At 34.9% G+C, this 19,978-nt stretch overlaps 2 protein-coding genes across 2 annotated transcripts; one reads left to right on the plus strand and one right to left on the minus strand.

Moving 5' to 3' along the window:
- The first annotated feature begins 3,302 nt into the window (after positions 1 to 3,302).
- LOC110722685 (F-box/LRR-repeat protein 13-like) lies at positions 3,303 to 6,948 on the plus strand. Its single transcript, XM_021901963.1, has 6 exons — positions 3,303 to 3,605; positions 4,118 to 4,272; positions 4,839 to 5,056; positions 5,180 to 5,789; positions 5,866 to 6,387; positions 6,473 to 6,948. The coding sequence occupies exons 1-6, from the start codon at positions 3,385 to 3,387 to the stop codon at positions 6,577 to 6,579; spliced, it is 1,833 nt and encodes a 610-aa protein (XP_021757655.1). The 5' UTR covers positions 3,303 to 3,384; the 3' UTR covers positions 6,580 to 6,948.
- A 1,129-nt stretch (positions 6,949 to 8,077) lies between these two features.
- On the minus strand, positions 8,078 to 17,501 carry LOC110722686 (long chain acyl-CoA synthetase 4-like). The gene is made up of 19 exons (XM_021901964.1): positions 17,142 to 17,501; positions 14,685 to 14,748; positions 14,490 to 14,579; positions 14,048 to 14,104; positions 13,744 to 13,792; positions 13,459 to 13,535; positions 13,113 to 13,152; positions 12,939 to 13,033; positions 12,108 to 12,275; positions 11,896 to 12,006; positions 11,698 to 11,785; positions 11,555 to 11,621; positions 11,281 to 11,356; positions 11,016 to 11,133; positions 9,859 to 10,104; positions 9,619 to 9,758; positions 8,942 to 9,124; positions 8,737 to 8,856; positions 8,078 to 8,457 (listed from the first exon to the last, which is right to left on the minus strand). The coding sequence occupies exons 1-19, from the start codon at positions 17,294 to 17,296 to the stop codon at positions 8,422 to 8,424; spliced, it is 1,980 nt and encodes a 659-aa protein (XP_021757656.1). The 5' UTR covers positions 17,297 to 17,501; the 3' UTR covers positions 8,078 to 8,421.
- Between the last annotated feature and the right edge of the window lie 2,477 nt (positions 17,502 to 19,978).

A 19,978-nucleotide genomic window follows, 5' to 3' on the forward strand; every position in this document is an offset into this window, starting at 1 on the left:
GTTTACAATAACAATACAATTCATTTACCTAGAGGGGACGTCGTTGTAGTAGACGATAGTGACGCCGAAGAAGACGAAGAGGACGCCTCGTAGCTGTTTAGTTGCGGACTGCTTGAAGCGGCCGAGTTGCTCAGACTCGCCGCTTTATCATGGACCAAACACGAAAACGGCACGGTGGTTTTGTTGTGTTTTTCATGGTTAACTTTCCTTGACCCCCGAAGAGTACTCCTCTTCGGCTGGCGGCGGCGGTTATGTATTACACCTATCATAAGTTTAGATGCCCTTAATTTGATGGACTTACTAGGGTGATACATTTCTTCACTAGTAAAAGAAGGATGAAGAAGAGAAAGAAGAGTGGTATAGAAGAAAAGTGGATTCATCGGTTGTTTTGAAGATGTTTTATTGCTTCTACAACTTTCTAATGTAAATATATATAGGATATATAACTAGGCAAGGGGTGATTCATTGAGTGTATGTAAAAAGAAAGGATTGTATATTATACAAGGTGGACACATATGCATGATTCATAGTAAAGGGTCTATCCTTGTAAACATTGTATTGGATTCAACAATGAGATTGTTCGGTTTATTCAGTCTGTCTATTGTTTTAGTATAAATCTTGTTAAACTGACACGTATAAATATCTTCTCAAATAAAGTTTAATTTGACCGTCTAGGACTTTAAAATTATTGTCACATTATTTAACACGTATGTATAGAGTAGTGATATGATGATCCACAAAACATTGTATACATATTATCATTCAACTTCATTCGGTTTATTTTGATGTTGTACGGAATGAAGCATCTTCTTGTTACATGGTTCATACATCTAATATAATGATTATGATCGAGGGCCTGTATACGATAAGTCACAACTTCTAGTAATAAACGGTGACCGGTACTTTAATCTGAGGGTAGAAAGTGTATACGTAGTATGTAGTATAAATGTACAATGCTTGTGAGAAATGTGAATGTGGTATATCGCAAACTCTAATGACCGAATTCAGGGGAGTTTGAAAGAAGGGAGGGTGTAGGTGGACGGCTGAGATTGAAAGTAAAGGGTACAGATGTAAGGTGAAAAAAGAAGTTTAATCCGTGGATGATTCATCATCAAAGGTTACAAGTATATAGCTCCCCAATATTTGGACAACGTGTCGTTTAAGGATGTCGCGGTTACTTGGACCTGAGAATTTTTGGTAGCTGCCAATATTTAACAAGTTCATTTTTTGGCAGCTTCAAAAATCAATTATACTTTGACACATTTTAATTTTAAATAATCTCACTTTAACTAGCTACTCTATCCATATGTTTCCTCAATTTATAAAGAATTAAAGATCGCAAATAAATTCATTTTTATATATCCGGACAATGCTTAAATTTCAACAATGAAGAATATCTTTACTTATTATCTAATAGTATTAATACATTTTTTGATGTAATCATATAAATATCGAAAAAAGGTTGATATTTTTTTTTGGTTGCTATATTATCATATATCTTTCTTTTTATGATCTTCATTTCGGTCATTCTTTATTATTACTTAGTATTTATCATCTCTAATATCCGATCCCTTTGTTTACATTAGAAAAATATTTATTAGAGAAAAAAAAATCAAGTGTCAATTATTCATGGACAGATAAGTATAAGTGTATTATGTAGTGATTAGCTAATTGCATTACATTAATGTTTGCATATATGGAAGATTGGTTGATACAATTTCAACAAGCATTCAACTTTTAATGAATAAAAATTTTCATGAAAGAACATAATTGCATAAGTAAGCAGTTTTTAATTTTCATGAAAAACCATATATAAGTGCATAAGTAAGCAATTTTTTTTAAAAAAAATAGAGAAAGAAAAATTAACATTTGCTATCAGCGAAAGACCTTGTTTCACATTTGCTACCTATTTAAAATTTTATTTTACTTCATTGATAGCAAATGTCAAATTTTTCAAATAGAAATATGCAAAAATTAGGGCAAAGTTAGAGTAAAGTAGTTTTTCAAATTTAGTAGATTATTCTTCTCTATATTAAACATGCATAAAATCTATTGTGTAAACCTTTAACTTGCTTTTAAATCACTAAAAGTTAAGCTAAAATAGACATATCAAACACATTAGTTGAGTTAAAGATAAAGAAATTTTGACTTTTGTCATCTTGCTACCTTGTTAACAATTTTAGGCTATTATCGAAAGTTACACATAATATACAACTTTAAAATAGTATAGTGCACCCGGGTGCACCATGCGCATGGTGCACCCGGAAAGAACATTAGACTTATTTTAAAGAACATACGAGTGTTTTAAAAAGAACATGCTAGTATTTGAAAAAGAACATGCATAATAGTGTTCAACACAAGAACATGTTTGTGTTTGACAAAGAACATGACCTCCGAAAAGAACATTAGGCATATTTTAAAGAACATGGAATAAAAAGAACATGTTAGTGTTTGAAAAAGAACAAGCTAGTGTTTGAAAAATTAACTTTTCTTGGTTATCTTCCAGTTGGCTTCAATTCATTACTATTCTTCTTTCTCCTCTAATTGTTCTTTTTTGAATAACTTGTATTTTATAGCTTTAATTTTTTATTTTATTTTTTTAAAAAAACCCCAAATTCACAAAATTAAACACTTTGACTTTAAAATTATTGACGAAAAACAATTTGCATGTACAAAATTTATACTTACATTTTACTTGAATCCACCATTTGTTTAAGTTTGAAGGTTGAATTGTTGAAATAAGTTCAATTTTTTTCTTGGGTTTCACTTTGAAGATGAACAATTTTACTATTTTGAAATTTTTTTGAAAAATAGAAAAAAAATAGAGAGAAAAGTTATGGAGAGAGAAAATGAGTACTTTGGAAATGATTTTTACCCAAATTCATTGAAATTCTTAAATGAAAACGATGGTGTAAAGGAGAGTAAAAATTGGCAGCAAGAAAGAGAGTGATAGGAAGGGAAAGAGGAGTGAGAAATTGCAGGAGAAGAGAGTGATGGATTTGAAGTTGCAAGAAAATAAAAACATGTTCATTTTTTACCCATGTTCTTTTAAATATACTAAATGTTCTTTTGGGTGCACCATACGCATGGTGCACCCGGGTGCACCAACCACAAATTATATACAACTTATGTAGTAAATTGTTAAATTATGAACTTAGGTCAAACAATGCTCGTTTATGATCCAAAGTTTATCTACTCGTATAAATGAATCAATCAGGACGAAAATGGCTGGATTAAACTTGACACATTATTTTCAAGTTTGAGAGGGGGTCAATACTCAATAGTATCATTATTGACCAATTTTAGAATTAGAACACAATATACACAAAGCCAAAGTGCATAAAACTTGATGTGGAAAACAAAAGTGGTCAACAGAAGACAGCCATGAAAGAAAGTAAGCTCGAGGAGAGAGAAAGAGTGACAAAAATGGCGAATATCGACAGTAGACTTGCGAGGATGTGCATTGATGCTGCGACTGATAGCAGATACGCCGTCGATAAATGGCGGTTGCAGCGCCGATCTCTGGAACGCCTCCCTTCGCCGCTCGCTTCCGCTCTTCTCCACCGTCTTTTGCATCGCCGTCTTCTCTTTCCTTCCTTGCTCGAGTTAGTTTGTTTCTCTTTCTTTCTCTTTCAATTGTATTAATTCATCATTATTATTGTATCTTCAATTCATACTCGATGGAATTCGATTTTGTTTGATCAACTTTGAATTATGTTCAATTGTTGTGTCAATTCACGAATTGATGATGATTTTATATTTTCAAATTTTTAATTCTATGTTTTTGTTGCCTGATAACATTGTTTGAGGGTTAGAAATCTAATTAGTTGAATAGTGAAAGAGTACATGGATCTTTGGTAATTTTCACATCCTTTGATTATGGAAATTGAATTGTATTGACAACTTTCAATTCAAACTGTGTTAGCGATTTCTATTATACACGCGATTGTACCTAGCTCGCGCTCCAAATGAGCAGAACATAGGCTAGGGTGTGCCTAGAGCTATAATGTACTCTGAAATTTAGAGCAAGAGTGTTATGATTTCTATTTCTTATGCTCTCAAATTTGTGATTTGGCCAATGTTTGATTTTGTTCTTTGTATGTGGATTTTTGTGTAGAGTGTTCAAATTTAGTGTAGAGGAGGTTGATTTAAGCGGGGAGAACTCGGTGGATGCGGAGTGGATGGCTTACTTGGGAGCATTTTCGTATTTGTGCTCCCTCAATGTGGCAGACTGCTACCGGATTAATAACCCTGCGCTTTGGCCTCTTGCAGGTGTACATTTTCTTCCGAGATTTTTGTTTTATTTCCTGGTTCAGTTGTGTGATTATGATTTTAGTATTGAATTAGAACATGAAGTCTTTAGCCATGATATTCTCTAAGTTCTTGGGTGGCTTGTGACATATCCTGTTTTCATAAAAGAGTGTCTTTGATGGGCATATTTCCTGGTAATAATGGATCACCTGTTGTATTATTTATGCATGTATGTTGGACAAATGGACCACAAAGGTCTAGTTCTTCACAGTATTGGTTCGATTGGATGGCTGAGTGGCTTGTTATGATGTGTTTATTGTTAACTTTGCCCCTCTGGAAGGGGAAAAAAAAAAAGAAAAGAGAAGTTGGTACTGTATTACCTTGCCAAAGATTTGTGCACAGGACAAGTTTGTGTATTGGAAGGAATGGAATTTTTTTTTTAAAAAAGCAAAAAAGTGAGTTTGGGGTGGGGTGGGGTGAGGTGGGGGTGGAATAGTAGTCTTTATTTTCTGTAAAACTTGCTGTTTGGAACTTCATGTATATGGAGAATGCTGCTTAACTAGCTCATGCTCATCTATCATATTCAGGGATGACCAGCTTAATGCAGCTTGACCTTTCAAGATGTATGAAAGTCACTGATTCTGGTATAAAACATCTTCTATCCTTGTCACAACTACAGAAACTTCACCTCTCACAGACAGGAGTAACTGCTGATGGTGTAAAGCTTCTCTCTGCACTTCGGAATCTATCTACACTGGACTTAGGAGGGCTGCCTGTTTCTGATTTGGCATTGAGTTCCCTCCGGGTAGGGTTTTATTACTCTGTTGATGCTTATGTTACTGGCCTCTTAATCCTGCAATACTTTACTTTTTTCACAGTAGAAATGCTGTAACATGTGATGCTTTGCACTATTTTCTCCGCATAATAGGAATTGACAAACCTTGAGTATCTTGATGTTTGGGGGAGTGAAATATCTGATGAAGGGGCTGCAGCTTTAAAGAACTTTCCCAAGTTGAGTTTCTTGAATGTAGCTTGGACCAATATCACAAAGTTTCCAAATCTGCAGTCTATTCAAAGCTTGAACATGAGCGATTGCACCATCCTTTCTGCATTGGAAGATAAAAGTGATCGAGTAACCCTGAGAAAGCTGATTGCCCATGGGTCCTCATTCCCGGAGGCCGAGATGGTCTTTTCAACTATTGAGGCAAGCTGTCTGTCTTTCTTGAATCTATCAAACACCTCTCTTAGTAATTTTGGTTTTTTGCGTTGCATGGTTGCTCTAGAACAATTGGATCTTAGTTCTTGCACTATACAAGATGATGCTGTTGAAGCAATTTCTTGTATAGGTGCAAATTTAAGACACTTAAATTTGAACAACACAAAAGTCAGCAATGCCGGATTGGAAACTTTGGCAGGACATGTTCCTAACCTTGAAGCTCTGTCATTGTCTCACACACTAATTGATGATTCTGCCATAGCATACATGAGTACGATGCCTTCCCTGACGACACTTGACTTGAGCAATACAAATATTAAAGGTAATTTGGAACTTGGATTATTGATACAAAGTATTAAATAGTGTTGAGCAAAAGTTGAAATGACATTTTTTGTCAGGCTTTATTCATCCGAGTAGGAATGAAGATGAAGTCTTCTCGCTAGCTGCATTACAGGACCTGAAGCACTTGGAAAGGTTAGATTTGGAAAAGACCAAAGTGAATGATGCAGCTGTCTATGCTCTATTAGGTTCTGGGGAGCTAAGCCATTTATCACTTAATAGCACCGCCCTTACCGACAAGTGCCTGGAATATCTCTCACAAGTAAAAAAGCTGGTGAGACTTAGCATTCAGGGTACTCTTCTGACCAATGGGGCAGTCGAGTCGTTCAACCCACCTGTAACACTCGAAGTGCTTGATTTAAGAGGGTGTTGGCTTTTAACCATTGATTCTCTGAGATCATTCTGTAAGAAGTATCCTGGTATCAGAGTGAGGCATGATCATCTATCTCTAGCTTCAGCAGACCTTAACTGCTCCGTCCCTAATGCAGCTCTGTCACAGAAGAGCTTGAAGGCCTCGAAGTTGAAACAAAGAGAAGGAAAATCATCCGTATCACCCACCTTGTTCAACAAGGAGGCATTAGGCAAGTATAGTATTCTTACTCCTGTATCTAGCTAGTCATTTGTATTGTGGTCTTTATCTAACCCCTGATCAATATTTTGATATAGATCAAAGGATTAAGTATAGTAGAGAGGAGCTGATTACCATGCAGCACTTATCACCACCACTTGCTCCACCTTTAGACGTAGATATAGCGGCACCAAATATGGATTAGCTCTCACAGTTTTGTTCTCATCTGTCACCCGCTGCAAGAATTGAACAATGACCAATATTCTCTGTAACCTAAGATCAACGAAGTATTGTAAGAACTTTTATCATGCATCTTCAGTGTAGTGTTGACTGGCGTGATTGCTGCATGAGGAATGGTCACATGTTTTAGATTCTTTAGAATCCGCCGAAGTTTGTTCGCTGTAACTAAAATGGAAGGGATTGCCAAATTCTAACCCAAAATACCATTTTGTATTGTTCAGATGTGTATGTTGTATCTTCATGATTCTTTGTATTAGGGGTTAATTTGACCAATGTACCATTTTCCTTTGTCGTTTTAACATGCAATGAATCCTTGTAATAGGTAAAATAATAATATGGAAATTGTTCATTGGTAACCTTGCATTTTGTCTGGTTATGGCCATGTTTGGTAATTAGAGTTTTGACAAAAAATGAGCTTATTTGACCAAGTTAGAGGTTTGACTACATAAATCATCTAATTTGGTTGTTTGGTAAAAGTGCTTTTTAAACGAGCTTATTGAGGCAAATAAGCTAATTTGTAAAAAGTTTAAATATAGAGCTTTTTAGATTAGCTTATTGAGTAATGGATGTAAATAAGCTAATTTGTAAATAAGCTAATAAAAAGACAATTTTATCCTAAAAGTTCCTCTAATTCACATTCTTGCCCTCCCAATTTCTTACCCTAGTCAAGTAAAAAAAATTTATCAATGTCCTAAATTGTCATTTTATATATTCAACTAACAAACAACTACAAATAATAAGCTAATTTTACCAAACAACTCTACAAAAAACCTCTTATAAATCAACTAGTTTAAAACAGCTAATGCAACCAATTAGTCAAAACAGCTAATGCAACCAGCTCTTACCAATCAGCCAATCGCTAATTACCAAACATGGCCTATATTTGCTTATCAATTTACAAATGGGAGTGTTCCAATACTCAAATTCTAAGCCCTTGAAAAAGTCAGGTAACTTCCCAATAGTTATATGCCCTATTAACTTCTTCAATTGCATTGTGGCAAATAATGTCTAGTGCATTATCAGGGGTAAGAAGTGGCAACAAGAGCAATGGAAAATTACCAGATCAAATATGCTAGGAAAATGGGTGATTTGGTATACTTCAACTATTGTTACTTTGAGTCAGCTTTTAACCTCTAATAATGTTATGTTGTCCTACTTTTTTTTTGAGGGAAATGTTATGTAGTCCTACTTGTCCAAATTGCATATTGTGATAATCACTTAATGAGACATTAAGATTACCAATGAAGATTTTCCTAATTATGTTGCAAATCTCACATCAACTTGTACTTTGATATTTATTCTCCAAACATATCCTCATTTGTGCGTAAGTTTTGATAATGTGGTCAGGTTCCTTAAACACGAACATCAATTCCTTGAACACATCATTTGTGGAGGTCACTATGAGCGCGTTTCATGGTCTAGTAACACGACCATAAAATCTAGAAAATCAGCAGATCAACTCCTGATTATTCAAGGGAGGATATACATTAATTTTTAAGTGTATTGTGAGTCTGCTGGTCAGACATTACAAGTAGTACCACAAATGGTCAGATGTTTATCTGACCCTTAAAATAATAAGGATGTAAATTTCACATATATAATGTGTAGATAAATGACTTCATATTTTCTTATATAAAAACATCAGGAAAAAGACTCCAAACATTCAATTCGATTTCCACTATTGCAACTGTAACCTGTAATTTTATCAACTGTAGGTGAGCATAAATGTACAAGGGATCAAGAGACAAAAACAAGAAGCACAAAGTGAGCTACATAAATAGTGATGAGCAGGTCTTCAAACACTTTGTTAACTTGAAGTCTTGTACATGTCATCGATAATACTCTGCATCACAGGGCATTAAGATCAGAACACATCTTTAAACTCTGCATAGTTGTATTACGAAGTATTTATGTCTATGATGGATTATTGGAACTCATCTAAATTCTACGGACAGGCAATAGGTTATTCAAGACTTCTTATTTTACATATTATTAATGGTTTGTTAAGGGGAAAGAAACCGAAGTGAGGGGAGGGAATCAGGCAGGCCAAGTTAGTATTTAGAAGCTCGTTCTTAACACAACAATAATATCTATTATTCTCGGGCACACAAGAATGACTCACTTGATAGTATTTAAGCATCTGCGGCCTCTTCTTTTTAAATGTTGGGGTGAGAAGGTCGCGCTCAAGGTCAAAGGGCACCGGGTCCAGATGAATAGCTTTGATAAACTCAAAGCCTTTTAGCTGTTCACAGCAAAATGAAAGTCAGAAGAGCTCAAAATTTTTGATATTTACTACCACCTAGAAAGGGTGGAGAGGATTAAGTTACCTTCTTCTCTTTTCCAATCTTCTTGAGCTCTTCCAGTATGAATTCCTTTGCCTTGGGATTTTCGCACAGAGCGTTGAAATCCCCATTTATCTCATTGGCTTCAGCCCAACGTGTAAGTGCACCCTGGTTGGGATTAGCAACTGCAACAAGGAATGATTGAAAACTATTCCCATAGATCCATATCTGAAATTGAGAGGGAACTATTAGTGTGTACAGATGAACAACAAATTGCATGTATATATATGAACAACATCTTCACCCAGGTAAGAGGTAATCTATGTCAGCTGACAATGCCAAATTGCCAATAACATTAAGTATTCCGTAACTATTGAGACATGAAATTCAAAGAAAAATCCGTTCCCCATTTTTTGAGATGCCTTTTTTTGGATATGACATGAAAAAAAAAAAAAAAAAGAAAACTCTAAGGGTCAATGTATTTTGCTCAAGACAACGTAACATTTAATTATTTGCTAGAACTTTTTGAAAAATCTAGGGTAAATTTTTTATTATTCTTTTATTGTTTTCTAAAACATTAGCAAATTACATAATGTATGGATTTTTTTAGCTTCAGATGATAATTTCCTTTGCTAACTCCTGGTTTCACCAAATTGGTCATATGATTAAACAGGGGAATTCAAAAAACTATTCAGCAAAGAGTGAACATTTGAGGATAATACCGAGTCAACGGCAGAACAAAGGCCATATATGTTCTCCAAGTTCTCAACTGCAACATACTCCCCTTGTGAAAGCTTAAAAATGTTCTTTTTACGGTCAATGATTTTCAGACTTCCATCTGGTTGCCATTCTCCAACATCACCTGATATATGCAACCTCATAAGCAAGTTATCATAAAAAAATGTAGAGTTTAGCAACACACTGGACACTACCACAAGAAAGTTCATTTAACTTTTACATACCTGTGTGGAACCATCCGTCAATCAAGACTTCCTTCGTGAGGTCTTCTCGTTTGTGGTAGCCTGAGAAGAGAGTTTTTCCCCTAACACATATTTCTCCACGTGGCGTGTTAGCAAGAGCATCATATCCCATCTCAGGGACAGACTCAAGGCATACATCCACATTTGCCAGTGGAGGGCCAACTGTCCCAATCATCTGAAGCTCATTTGGCAGTGAAACAAATGTACCCGCACAAGTTTCAGTCAAACCTGCATTATTATTACGAAGAGAATAAAAATTCAAGAAATAGTTACTGTCTTTAAAAAGTACAGTGTATAACTGAACAGTTGAACACTAAAGGTCTAAAGTATTTTAGTATCAACAATCCCCTGACATGTATATTCTCTACAAGGGAACATTAGTCTTGTATACAACTCTGGAATCTCCAATATAGCTGTTTAAAAAATAAACAGACTAGGAATGATTTCCTAACTTACCCCCACTGATGTGGAATGGTGGAGACTTGAGAAAGAATGGAAGGAGACAGCTATTTTACGTGAAATTATGATCAATCCTTAAGAGTAGGACAATGAGACCATTAATTTCAGGAGGCAATGCGTAAGTTTTGCAACCCTTGTGCTCCATATAAAGTTAATTTCCTTTCATTATGTATTGTTAACAGGATGCAAAAGGGTAAGCTTCATACATCCAGCATGATTAAGCCTTTGTATACTGGTAAGTGGCTATCACTTTCAGCCAAAAAATCTTTTTGGAAAAGGAAATACAGTAGAGAAATGAACCAAATAGAATAGAAGTAGCTGCAGAGACTGCAATTTGAGTGTTGTCAACCCATGACAATTTGACAATTCAAAATGCAAATCTCTCTGCGAACAATAACTACTGATTAAAGGTGTAATTTTGAGCTGAACTAAAGGTGTGTTCTCTTCACTTGATTTTAATTTATGATCGGCTTATTACAGCTTATCATAGTAGTAAATCGAACTTGGGAAGCCCTTTTAAGCACTAAACTTATCTGAGCAAAAAATCAGTGAACAACTGGACAAGTAAAATGGGGTCAGTATCTCCAATCAACTATCTGATGCGTAGAAGCCCAGAAATATTCAATCTATCTGATACAAGTGATACCCTTCTCATATATGAGTAAGTTTATAGAACATACCATATCCTTGTAAAACATAACAGCATGCAACAACCCGCAAAAATGTTTCCACGTGACTAGCTAGTGGAGCGGCTCCAGATAGTATTAGTCTCACTTTCCCCCCCAAGCCTTCCTTAACCTGATTTTAGTCATATACAATGAAAATATAAATAAATAATAAATTCGAGCCAGATAAAAACAACAGCGCAATAGTTCAAAATAAAGGGGAAATGTTTTTTTTTTTTAAAAAGAGAGAGAGAGAGAGAGAGATTAGAAAGAGTTCTACCTTACTGAAAACAAGTTTATCGAACATTGGAGAAGCCTCTGAATGCTTGGCACCCTTCTTCATGTTATTCAATTTTCTGCACATTATATAGAAGTATTTTGTAAGAAAAAAGTTCATTGATAAATGGATAGTAATTCAATGATGGCATTAATTAACAAGAAGCCAATTGAAGGGATAATACAAAAACTAGATAAAATCCCAGCACTGGCTCATGAATGAAAAAAACTAAAGCAAATCCAGGAATTCCTGGTTACACTTGAAGAGTAATGTTTACCGTGAGTATGCAAAACCAAAAAGTGTACGTTTCAACAAACCACCAGCACGAAGTTTCTCTTGCAAGCCTGCAAATGCAGCAGTCAGTAACTTTTCGGAAATTACCAAATTCATTCTAGTATTCTACAACCAATCTTTACGTACCTGAATAGATTCTCTCTAATACACGAGGAACAGCACAGAAAACTGTTGGCTTTAAGGCTCCAATATCCTCAAGCAATAACTTGACATCCTGATAAATAATACCAAGCGCAATTTGTAATAATCATCTCCTTACATGCTAGAGTAAAGCATTATATCACAGTAATTACTCTAGAAACATCACAGTAGGCAGTTACTCACCCCTCTCCAGAATCCTATTCGTGCACCATGAGAGATAAAGGCTTCCTCAATCACTCGATCAAAAATATGAGCCAAAGGCAAGTATGACAGATACACATCATCTGGTCCCAACTGCAGAAAATACATAGAAAAGCCCAAAATAAGTATGACGGAAATTCAAGATTTTGCTGATGAGTGAAGACACTAACACCACAAGAATCTATATTAATCACCTGTTCATTCACATTTTCTAAAAGGCAGTTGATGCCAGCGATTAAAGTAATAATACTTTCATTTGATATAAGTACACCCTTTGGTTCACCAGTTGTTCCACTAGTATACATTATTGTGCAGATATCACTCTTGCTCTTCTTTGCCAGTTCATAATTTTTATCACCACCCTGCAGTTCACAGGCAAAAATCAAAAGGCTAACCCTCGTGAGTCATATGAATTAGATGAAGCGGAACTGCACAATAGAACTTCATTCAGATTCTAAGAAAACAGATCCAACTACTCTGAAATTAAAGGAAACCAAAAATAAGGTACTTGTACTTGTGTTAATTGTAATTGCATAGACCCTCGTAATTTTTTGGTCCATGGAGAGCTAAAAGGGGAAATGGTTGTAGAAAAATTTGACTGCAAATGTTAGGTACTACCACCTAAGACTTAAACAACTAAGCTAGTAAGCATCCACACATCGGTTATCACAACAAAGCGAGACAAGTTAGCAAATTATACAAAAGATGTACACAGTCCCAGTTACTAATGCAAGTCACATAAAATGTTACAGATACAAAGGTGCACCCAGTCCCTCTTGTTCTTGAAGTTCTTAACTTTTCCATTTTTGTCCATTTCAAAAAAAAAAAAAATATATCAATATATATATATATATCAATTACATCATTACCCTTCTTACCCCAAAATTTATATCAATCAGTCAGCTAGGCAACAATAATAGCAAATGAAAGCAATAAAGTTCAACAAATGCAAAGAAAGCAGTAAAGTTCAAAATCAAAAGGTCAAAGTACACTCCACTACTCCAGCATCAAACTATACCACTTACCAATTGCAAAAAGTCATCCCAACTATAAATCTGCAAACCAAGTTTTTCAACTTCTTCTTTCTGCGTAGGTGTGATCTTCCCAAAGCTAACCAAAGCTGCAAAAATACTCACTTATAAAATCTCCATAACAATAATATGTAAAAGTTAAATAGAATATAATGGCAGAGAACTTACTTTTCAAGTAATTCGTTGTGTTTGGCAAAGCTTTAATCAGCTGAAGCAAAGTACAGAAACAGGTAGTGTCAATACAAGCACAGCATTGCTCATAAATTCTTAAACTTTAATTAAAGAGAAGATACCCAATAGAACTTTGTTAAGTTAACAACGTATACAAACATATATATATACAGGGAAAAAACAAGAAATTAAATATACAACTTTGTTAAGTCAATAAGGTACATAACTATAAAACTATCATTGGACAAGAGGCCATAATAAGTTACTCATTCTGCTAGAAATAAACATATCCAGATAGTTAAGATTTTATGGATCACACCAAGAACCAAGGCCGGTCACATACCTCAGAAATCTTTTTTTCTTCAACAAACACAATTGAAACTTCTGCATGGCAAATGATATATTCCACAGCACCCGACCCTACAAAAAATTCAGGGGAGATGAAAACCCAGTTGACAACAAAATTAAAAATAAATAAAATTATGTGGTAAAAGTGCAATGTCATTGTATAAAACAGTTTGAAAGGATAATGGTTATATGCTACAGGTAATCATACATTTTATATCCCTTACGAAACAAAATTATAGATGGCGTAGTTGTAGATCTTCATACAAGGAAAAACTATTACCTAAAGTGTCATACAAAGGAACACAGCGGATTCCATGGGCGTTGCAGGCCTGTAAAATTGAAATAGAAAAAATCTGTAGTCAGCAATGTATACAAATTGTAGTTCCAGCCAACCTCCGGTTTTTAATGATGTATAACCAAAGTTCAGATAAGGACTAATTTCCCTAGGGATCTTATAACTTATCAGGAGAAACATCACACGTATAGAAAAAAGTAAGATAGGTGCCCCTCAAACCGCATAACAAGGTAAGACAATATCTTGAAGGGGCAGAAACAAAGGGATGTAAAAATAATTAAAATTGTACCTGCATGCTCATGATCCACTCTGCACAGTTTGCTCCATAGATACCACAGCGGTTTCCCTGACAGGAATATATATTATACTATTATAAGAACAGCAAAAGAACCATTTTATGGGCAGGAATTGAGCACAAATACACAATACAATGAACACGTAGCTTTGTGGTGTACAGAATCATGGTATCAACTAACAAGTTTGGGGGTGCTATTATTTATGAAAGCGCCATTGAAAGAGATATTGGTCGTGCAAGGGGCAACCTAAAGCCTTAGGAGAGAGGAGAAAAGGGATTTTTTTTTTCTCCCAAATATAAGTATTAGTTGCAGCCACCAACTAGCCCTATTATCAAACACTAGCTCGTCAACTGTTACTAAAGAGATGAGACCCACACATGAAAGCTCCCAGAGCTCGCACAATATTGACAAATAATTGTGCCAGGGACAGCTTACCTCTCCGACGCCACAATGACGAATTGAGTTTCCCACTTTCATGACAATGTCATAAACCTCCTTGTAAGTAAGCCATACATAATCTCCGGCCTGCAAAGAAAGATCAAAGAGTGGAGCTTGTAGATTCATACCATGCAATACAAATATCCTACTCTTCATATCACATAGAGTAATAGGAAAGCAAGGATTGCATACCTTTCCATCCACAATCTTACGATGACCAAGCATTGGATTATTAGGGTATTTCTCCACAGACATACTGCAATAGAAGCATATTAATTACTTTTATGAGCCGGATCACATGCTTGAACTCGTACTGCGAAATATTTTGATGAAAACTTTTGCAATAACATTAATTTAGTCTGTATGCCAAATCAAGTCAAGTATGTGCCTATTAATGATAGATAGAAAATAGGCAGCAAACTGTTCATAATATAAAATTGTAAAAGGCAAAACAATACTTGACAATAGGAGGAGAAAAGCAGCAGGGAAGGGCATATAAGAAAGTTGTATACAAGTCCCAACTATGAAGAACAAGTCAAAACTAATGTCTTCCAAAAGATAATAAGAGGTTGTATGCTACAAGAGCTTTGTGACAATCTGACATCTATGTTACTCGGACTCAGGTACCCATGTCTAACCCTAGTACATGTCCCAATGTCCAATTTCGGCTATTTTGTAAAAAAAAACTTTAACAATTTTGATCCAGATGAAGTGTCCAAGTGACCTAACCACGTCCAAAGTGTCAAGGGTCCGACACACAGGTACTTCCTTGAGGTGTAAATGGTGTAATGAAGAGTCCAAATAACATGACATATATTAGATTGGGTGAAAAACCCAACTACTGTTGGTCACTCAAAGCACCCAAGTCCATGCCATATTTCAGGTATTAAAACATCAAACCTCAACCCAGGAAGGCAATTTTAACTATAAATCAGGAAAATATAGCCTAGGTTGTTTCAATTGCATATCTCAAAGTCAAAGGAGAAATCTTTGACAAGAAGCTTCAGAGAATTTGCATTCAGAAATCCAAGCACCTGTACCTCCATCCCATGTATGCTCACGGGTGTTCTTTTGCAACCCAGCACACATAATTAGTTACAATTACAAGTGCCCAACTGAAGTACATGGCAAGTTGTCGAATTAAGCCACAATTCAAAGATATTAGCTTGTTTTTACTCTAATTTAAGTTTCTGAGTATCACTTCTCTAAGTATCGGAAACAGAAATTTGTGAAAAAACCACTTAGCCCAATAACATCTGTTAAGACAAACAACAGGAAAGGGCATAGAAGAAAACTGTAGTGAAGTCCCAACTATAATATTCAAGACAAAACTTATGTCTTCTACCAGATAATCGAAGGTTTTAATAATGTACTCTGTATGTGACTAGAGTCTATGACAAGGATCAGATGGAGTCAAAGGATCCAGGGGTTGAACAAGGCAGTAACAGGAGTTCCATCTATTGTTGATCATCTTAGCATCTAAATCCTATACCCATATTGGTTGCATACTCCGGTATCTAGAACCTGAATCATGGAACCTCAATGACTAAACCTTGGCAGTAACTTTTAATCCAGAGTCTGGAAAACATACCCAACATTGATTCAATTCCATCCTCATGGATAGAGAGCCTAAGCTTGAGAGGACTTGCTTCTAGGAATCCAAATTCCTCCATTTCAGACACAAGGTCAGGGGCTCAGGATGTCTACATAAGCTGGATTTTCAAGAAAAAAGTATGTTTTTAACGAAATATTAAAGTAGACTACCCTTAATTCTTCCTCCATTCTCAATTAATTACGACAATTGGAGTTTCACGCATCTAGACGCAATAATTTAACCTTTAATATCTTCAATCATCTATAATTAAAAATTATTTTTAAAAATGATATTATGAAAATATACATTGACACGAATCTAACAAAGCCTTAATTATTATTCCTTACGTAAAAGGCACAATAGATTGTAACACATACTAGTGTGTAAATTTCATAAAAACCCAATTGCAGCAATTATGACAGAATTGAGGAAGTATAAAACAAAGAGGAGACAGCATAAAAGCTGCAAAACGTGTAATTACTGTTAGGTACTCCGTACATTAACTACCCATCCCTCCTGATTCCTGACTACCCCAGCTCCTATGAACTACTCATAACTACTTCCTCCACCTCTAAAAGTTTTCATGGTTTTGACTTTTTTTTTTTTTTTTTTTTTTTTTTTTTGTGAGACAATCGCCGTAAAACCGAAAACGTAACAGGACAGTACAGGAAAAGAATTGAATTGAAAATCTGACATTAGTATAGGATGAAATCAAATTAAATCTGACATGCATAATTTCTTAATATAATCAAGCTAATATTAAACATTAGTACCAAATTTTACACAAAGAATCAAAATTAAAGGAATGCAACTTGAATTAGCATTCCAAAAATATACAAATTAAACATTATTATGTAGAACACATTATTCTAATTCTTCAATTCCACAAATATTTAGCTAATTTCAATAATAAAAAACGCAAATATCTATCAATCGAAAACAAAAATCAATCAAATTTAAAAAATAAAAAGTCAAAATCGATCAACTCCATCAAAATTGAAAAATAATAAAATAAAAAAATAACAGAAAGTCAAAGGAAAAAGAGAGAAAGTAACCTAAAGATATCCCAGCAAGTCTCCATACCAGGAGGAGGTTGAGGAAATCCATTTTTAGCGAAAATACTGCGATAAACAGGTCCAACGGAAGGTTTACCTTCTTGTTGAGGCTTCGAGGATTCGATCTCGTAGATGTATTTCTTAGTTTCCGCCATTGTTGAGAGCTTGGAAGTTCTGGTTTTCTCTCTCCTCTAAAAGAAGGAAACTGATTTAAAGAGTAATAGAAGAAGTTGAGAAATGCGGTGTATAAGTTTTGGTGTCAACAGTTGCGATAACCAGAGAAATTATGAGAGAGAGGACCACAAAACTCTGTGTTTTGAGTTCTGCTTTTAAAAAATTATAATAATGACTTGGTTGTATATATGACTAGTATGAGAGTTTTGACGGGTTCAGGGACATTTATGAGGAACCCATTTGATCTAGATTCAAACTACTTCCGGGATGTAGGGATTCGGTGTGGGCGGGCGGGCGGGCGGGCGTGCGTGCACACGCGCATTTGGGTTAATTAGATGTCGTATGATAAGTTTAGGTAAAGATTTATGAGTAATAATTTAGCTTCTTATAAGATAAGATAGATTTATTGGGAAATTATGTCACAATTCTTAATTTATCAAAAAAAAATTATCTCTAATTATGTTTTAAAATATCTGTAGACAATTAGGCATAAATCTGATAAAATTTTATATATTTAATTTTTAGTAAAAACTTGTTTTCTTTGAACATATATGAAATTATCTAACTAAAGTTAGATTTTTATCTAAAATTGAAGTGAGCATAACAGACAAGATTGGTTAATATACACCTTTGTCTGCCCCGTTGCTTAATATACTCAATCGCTATCAAATTAGATTTCAATTAATATAATTTTGTACTTCATTCATTTCAGTTTTGTGCACATGAACTTAATATGTTTTTTAAGAAAAGATATTATATGAACCATACAAAAAAATACATATTTAGAAGGGTTGGTTAGGTAGGGGTATGGGGTGTGTGGGAATTGGCACCACCCCACCAAACCCTTGCCCAAACCCGTCTTATTGGAGTGGGATGTGAAAGGTGTACATTGACCAATCTTGCCTTGTAAACATCTATAGAGTTAATTGCTATGATTAAATGTCAGGCCTAGCTTATTGGGGTAGTGATAGTCAAATTTGTTCCTAAACAAGAAATTCTCATCACGCGTATGTGCATTACAGATTCTGAACATTGTCTCAAGATTTATAATAAAGAACCATACATCTTAAAATCCATACAATGTTTCGATTAATTGCCTTTGTCAAAAAAAAAAAAATGTTTCGATTAATTAGAGGTAAGGAATTGCTTCTTCCTATTGATACATCATATATCTAACACTCATTATAAATGTTTTTCATAAAACACTCATTTAACAAATTAAACACAACAGATACTTTCCATGTATGGTAGCCCTACTAGAACATGATCTTGTTTTGTGAGATGTGACCAAGATTAAATCAAAGGACCTCTTCTTTTCTTCATGTTATGCACTAAAATTCATTTGCTGATGTGTAAATAATTATAAAAATTCATGAAGATTACAGTCAAACGAAGGAATTGACCAGGTTGCCAAAAGATTTTTATATTTGTAGCTTTTTGTTATTCAATCTATACAATGGATTTGGTTGCATTGCTAAAAATCGCCCACTATGAATTAACAATACATGTATAATTTATGTAAAGTCGTACTATTATTATATTTTAGATGGATCAATGTTATCTCCTTACCAACCTGAACCTCATAGTACATTAGGAAATGATCATGTATTCATGTTACTACTAGATCCGATCTAATATTAAACAATCTGATAAGCTATCTCCCTTCTCCATTATCATTACATGTATTATTATAAGGGGGTATTTATAAGATCAAATATTTTTTTTTTTTTGGGGGGGGTGGGGGGGGCGGTGTTTAAGGCGATTTTAGTTAATGAATGATTAGATTCTACACTTCTTCGTAAAGTTATTCACCGGTCAGTTACAATTATTGTTGAGCCCACGAACAACCCACGTGTGAGCATTCTCTTGTCCCACACTAATTCATTAAAAAAGGGAGTGTAGTGGTAATGGAATCCCACATTGAAAAAATTCAAGAGTTACCACCACAATATAAGGCTAAGGGGCTACTCCCCTCATTGCCATATGATTTTAAGGTGGAACCTCCTTGGTCTTGTAAAATGATGGACTTGTACTCTCTCGTGATGGGTGCGGCCCAGACTCGGATTTAACATGGTATCATGTCCCTTGTGTTTATCCCCTTTTATCGTATTATAATGCCCTCAAGTAGAGGACTAGTGCAGTAGATAGCAAACTTAATATGAGCTCCAAAATTATGGTGAAACCTTGTCTCTACATATATGCAGACATGAGTTAATGAGCATTTAGAGAAGTATTTCCTTTATATTGAGTGGGGCTATTATCTGGTTGGAAGAAAGGTCAGGTTTATAGTTGCCAAAACAATAGAAGGCTGAGTTGTTAGTAGTTGTACCATGACATCCAAGCATATACATAATGCTCACTTAGCTTGTTCAGTCTGTAAGGCACCGCAAGGGTTGATCATATATATTTATTACGGAGTACTAGTATATACTCTGTATCAAGTATATACTTCGTATATATATACACGCTTTGTATAAATAATCCAAGTTATTTTTTATTTATTTATTGTACTAGTATACTTCGTATTAAGCTTGGTCCTAATAACCCTATTATCATTGAATTGGACTATTCTACCCAATAACCAGCTCTACTCACAGGTCTTTTCAAGGATTGTAAAAAGTTCTAGCTCAGTAAGGCCCTTACCAACCAAAAAAAATTAAAGT

Source organism: Chenopodium quinoa, unplaced genomic scaffold (assembly GCF_001683475.1).
Source record: "Chenopodium quinoa cultivar QQ74 unplaced genomic scaffold, ASM168347v1, whole genome shotgun sequence".
Classification (NCBI taxonomy): domain Eukaryota; kingdom Viridiplantae; phylum Streptophyta; class Magnoliopsida; order Caryophyllales; family Amaranthaceae; genus Chenopodium; species Chenopodium quinoa.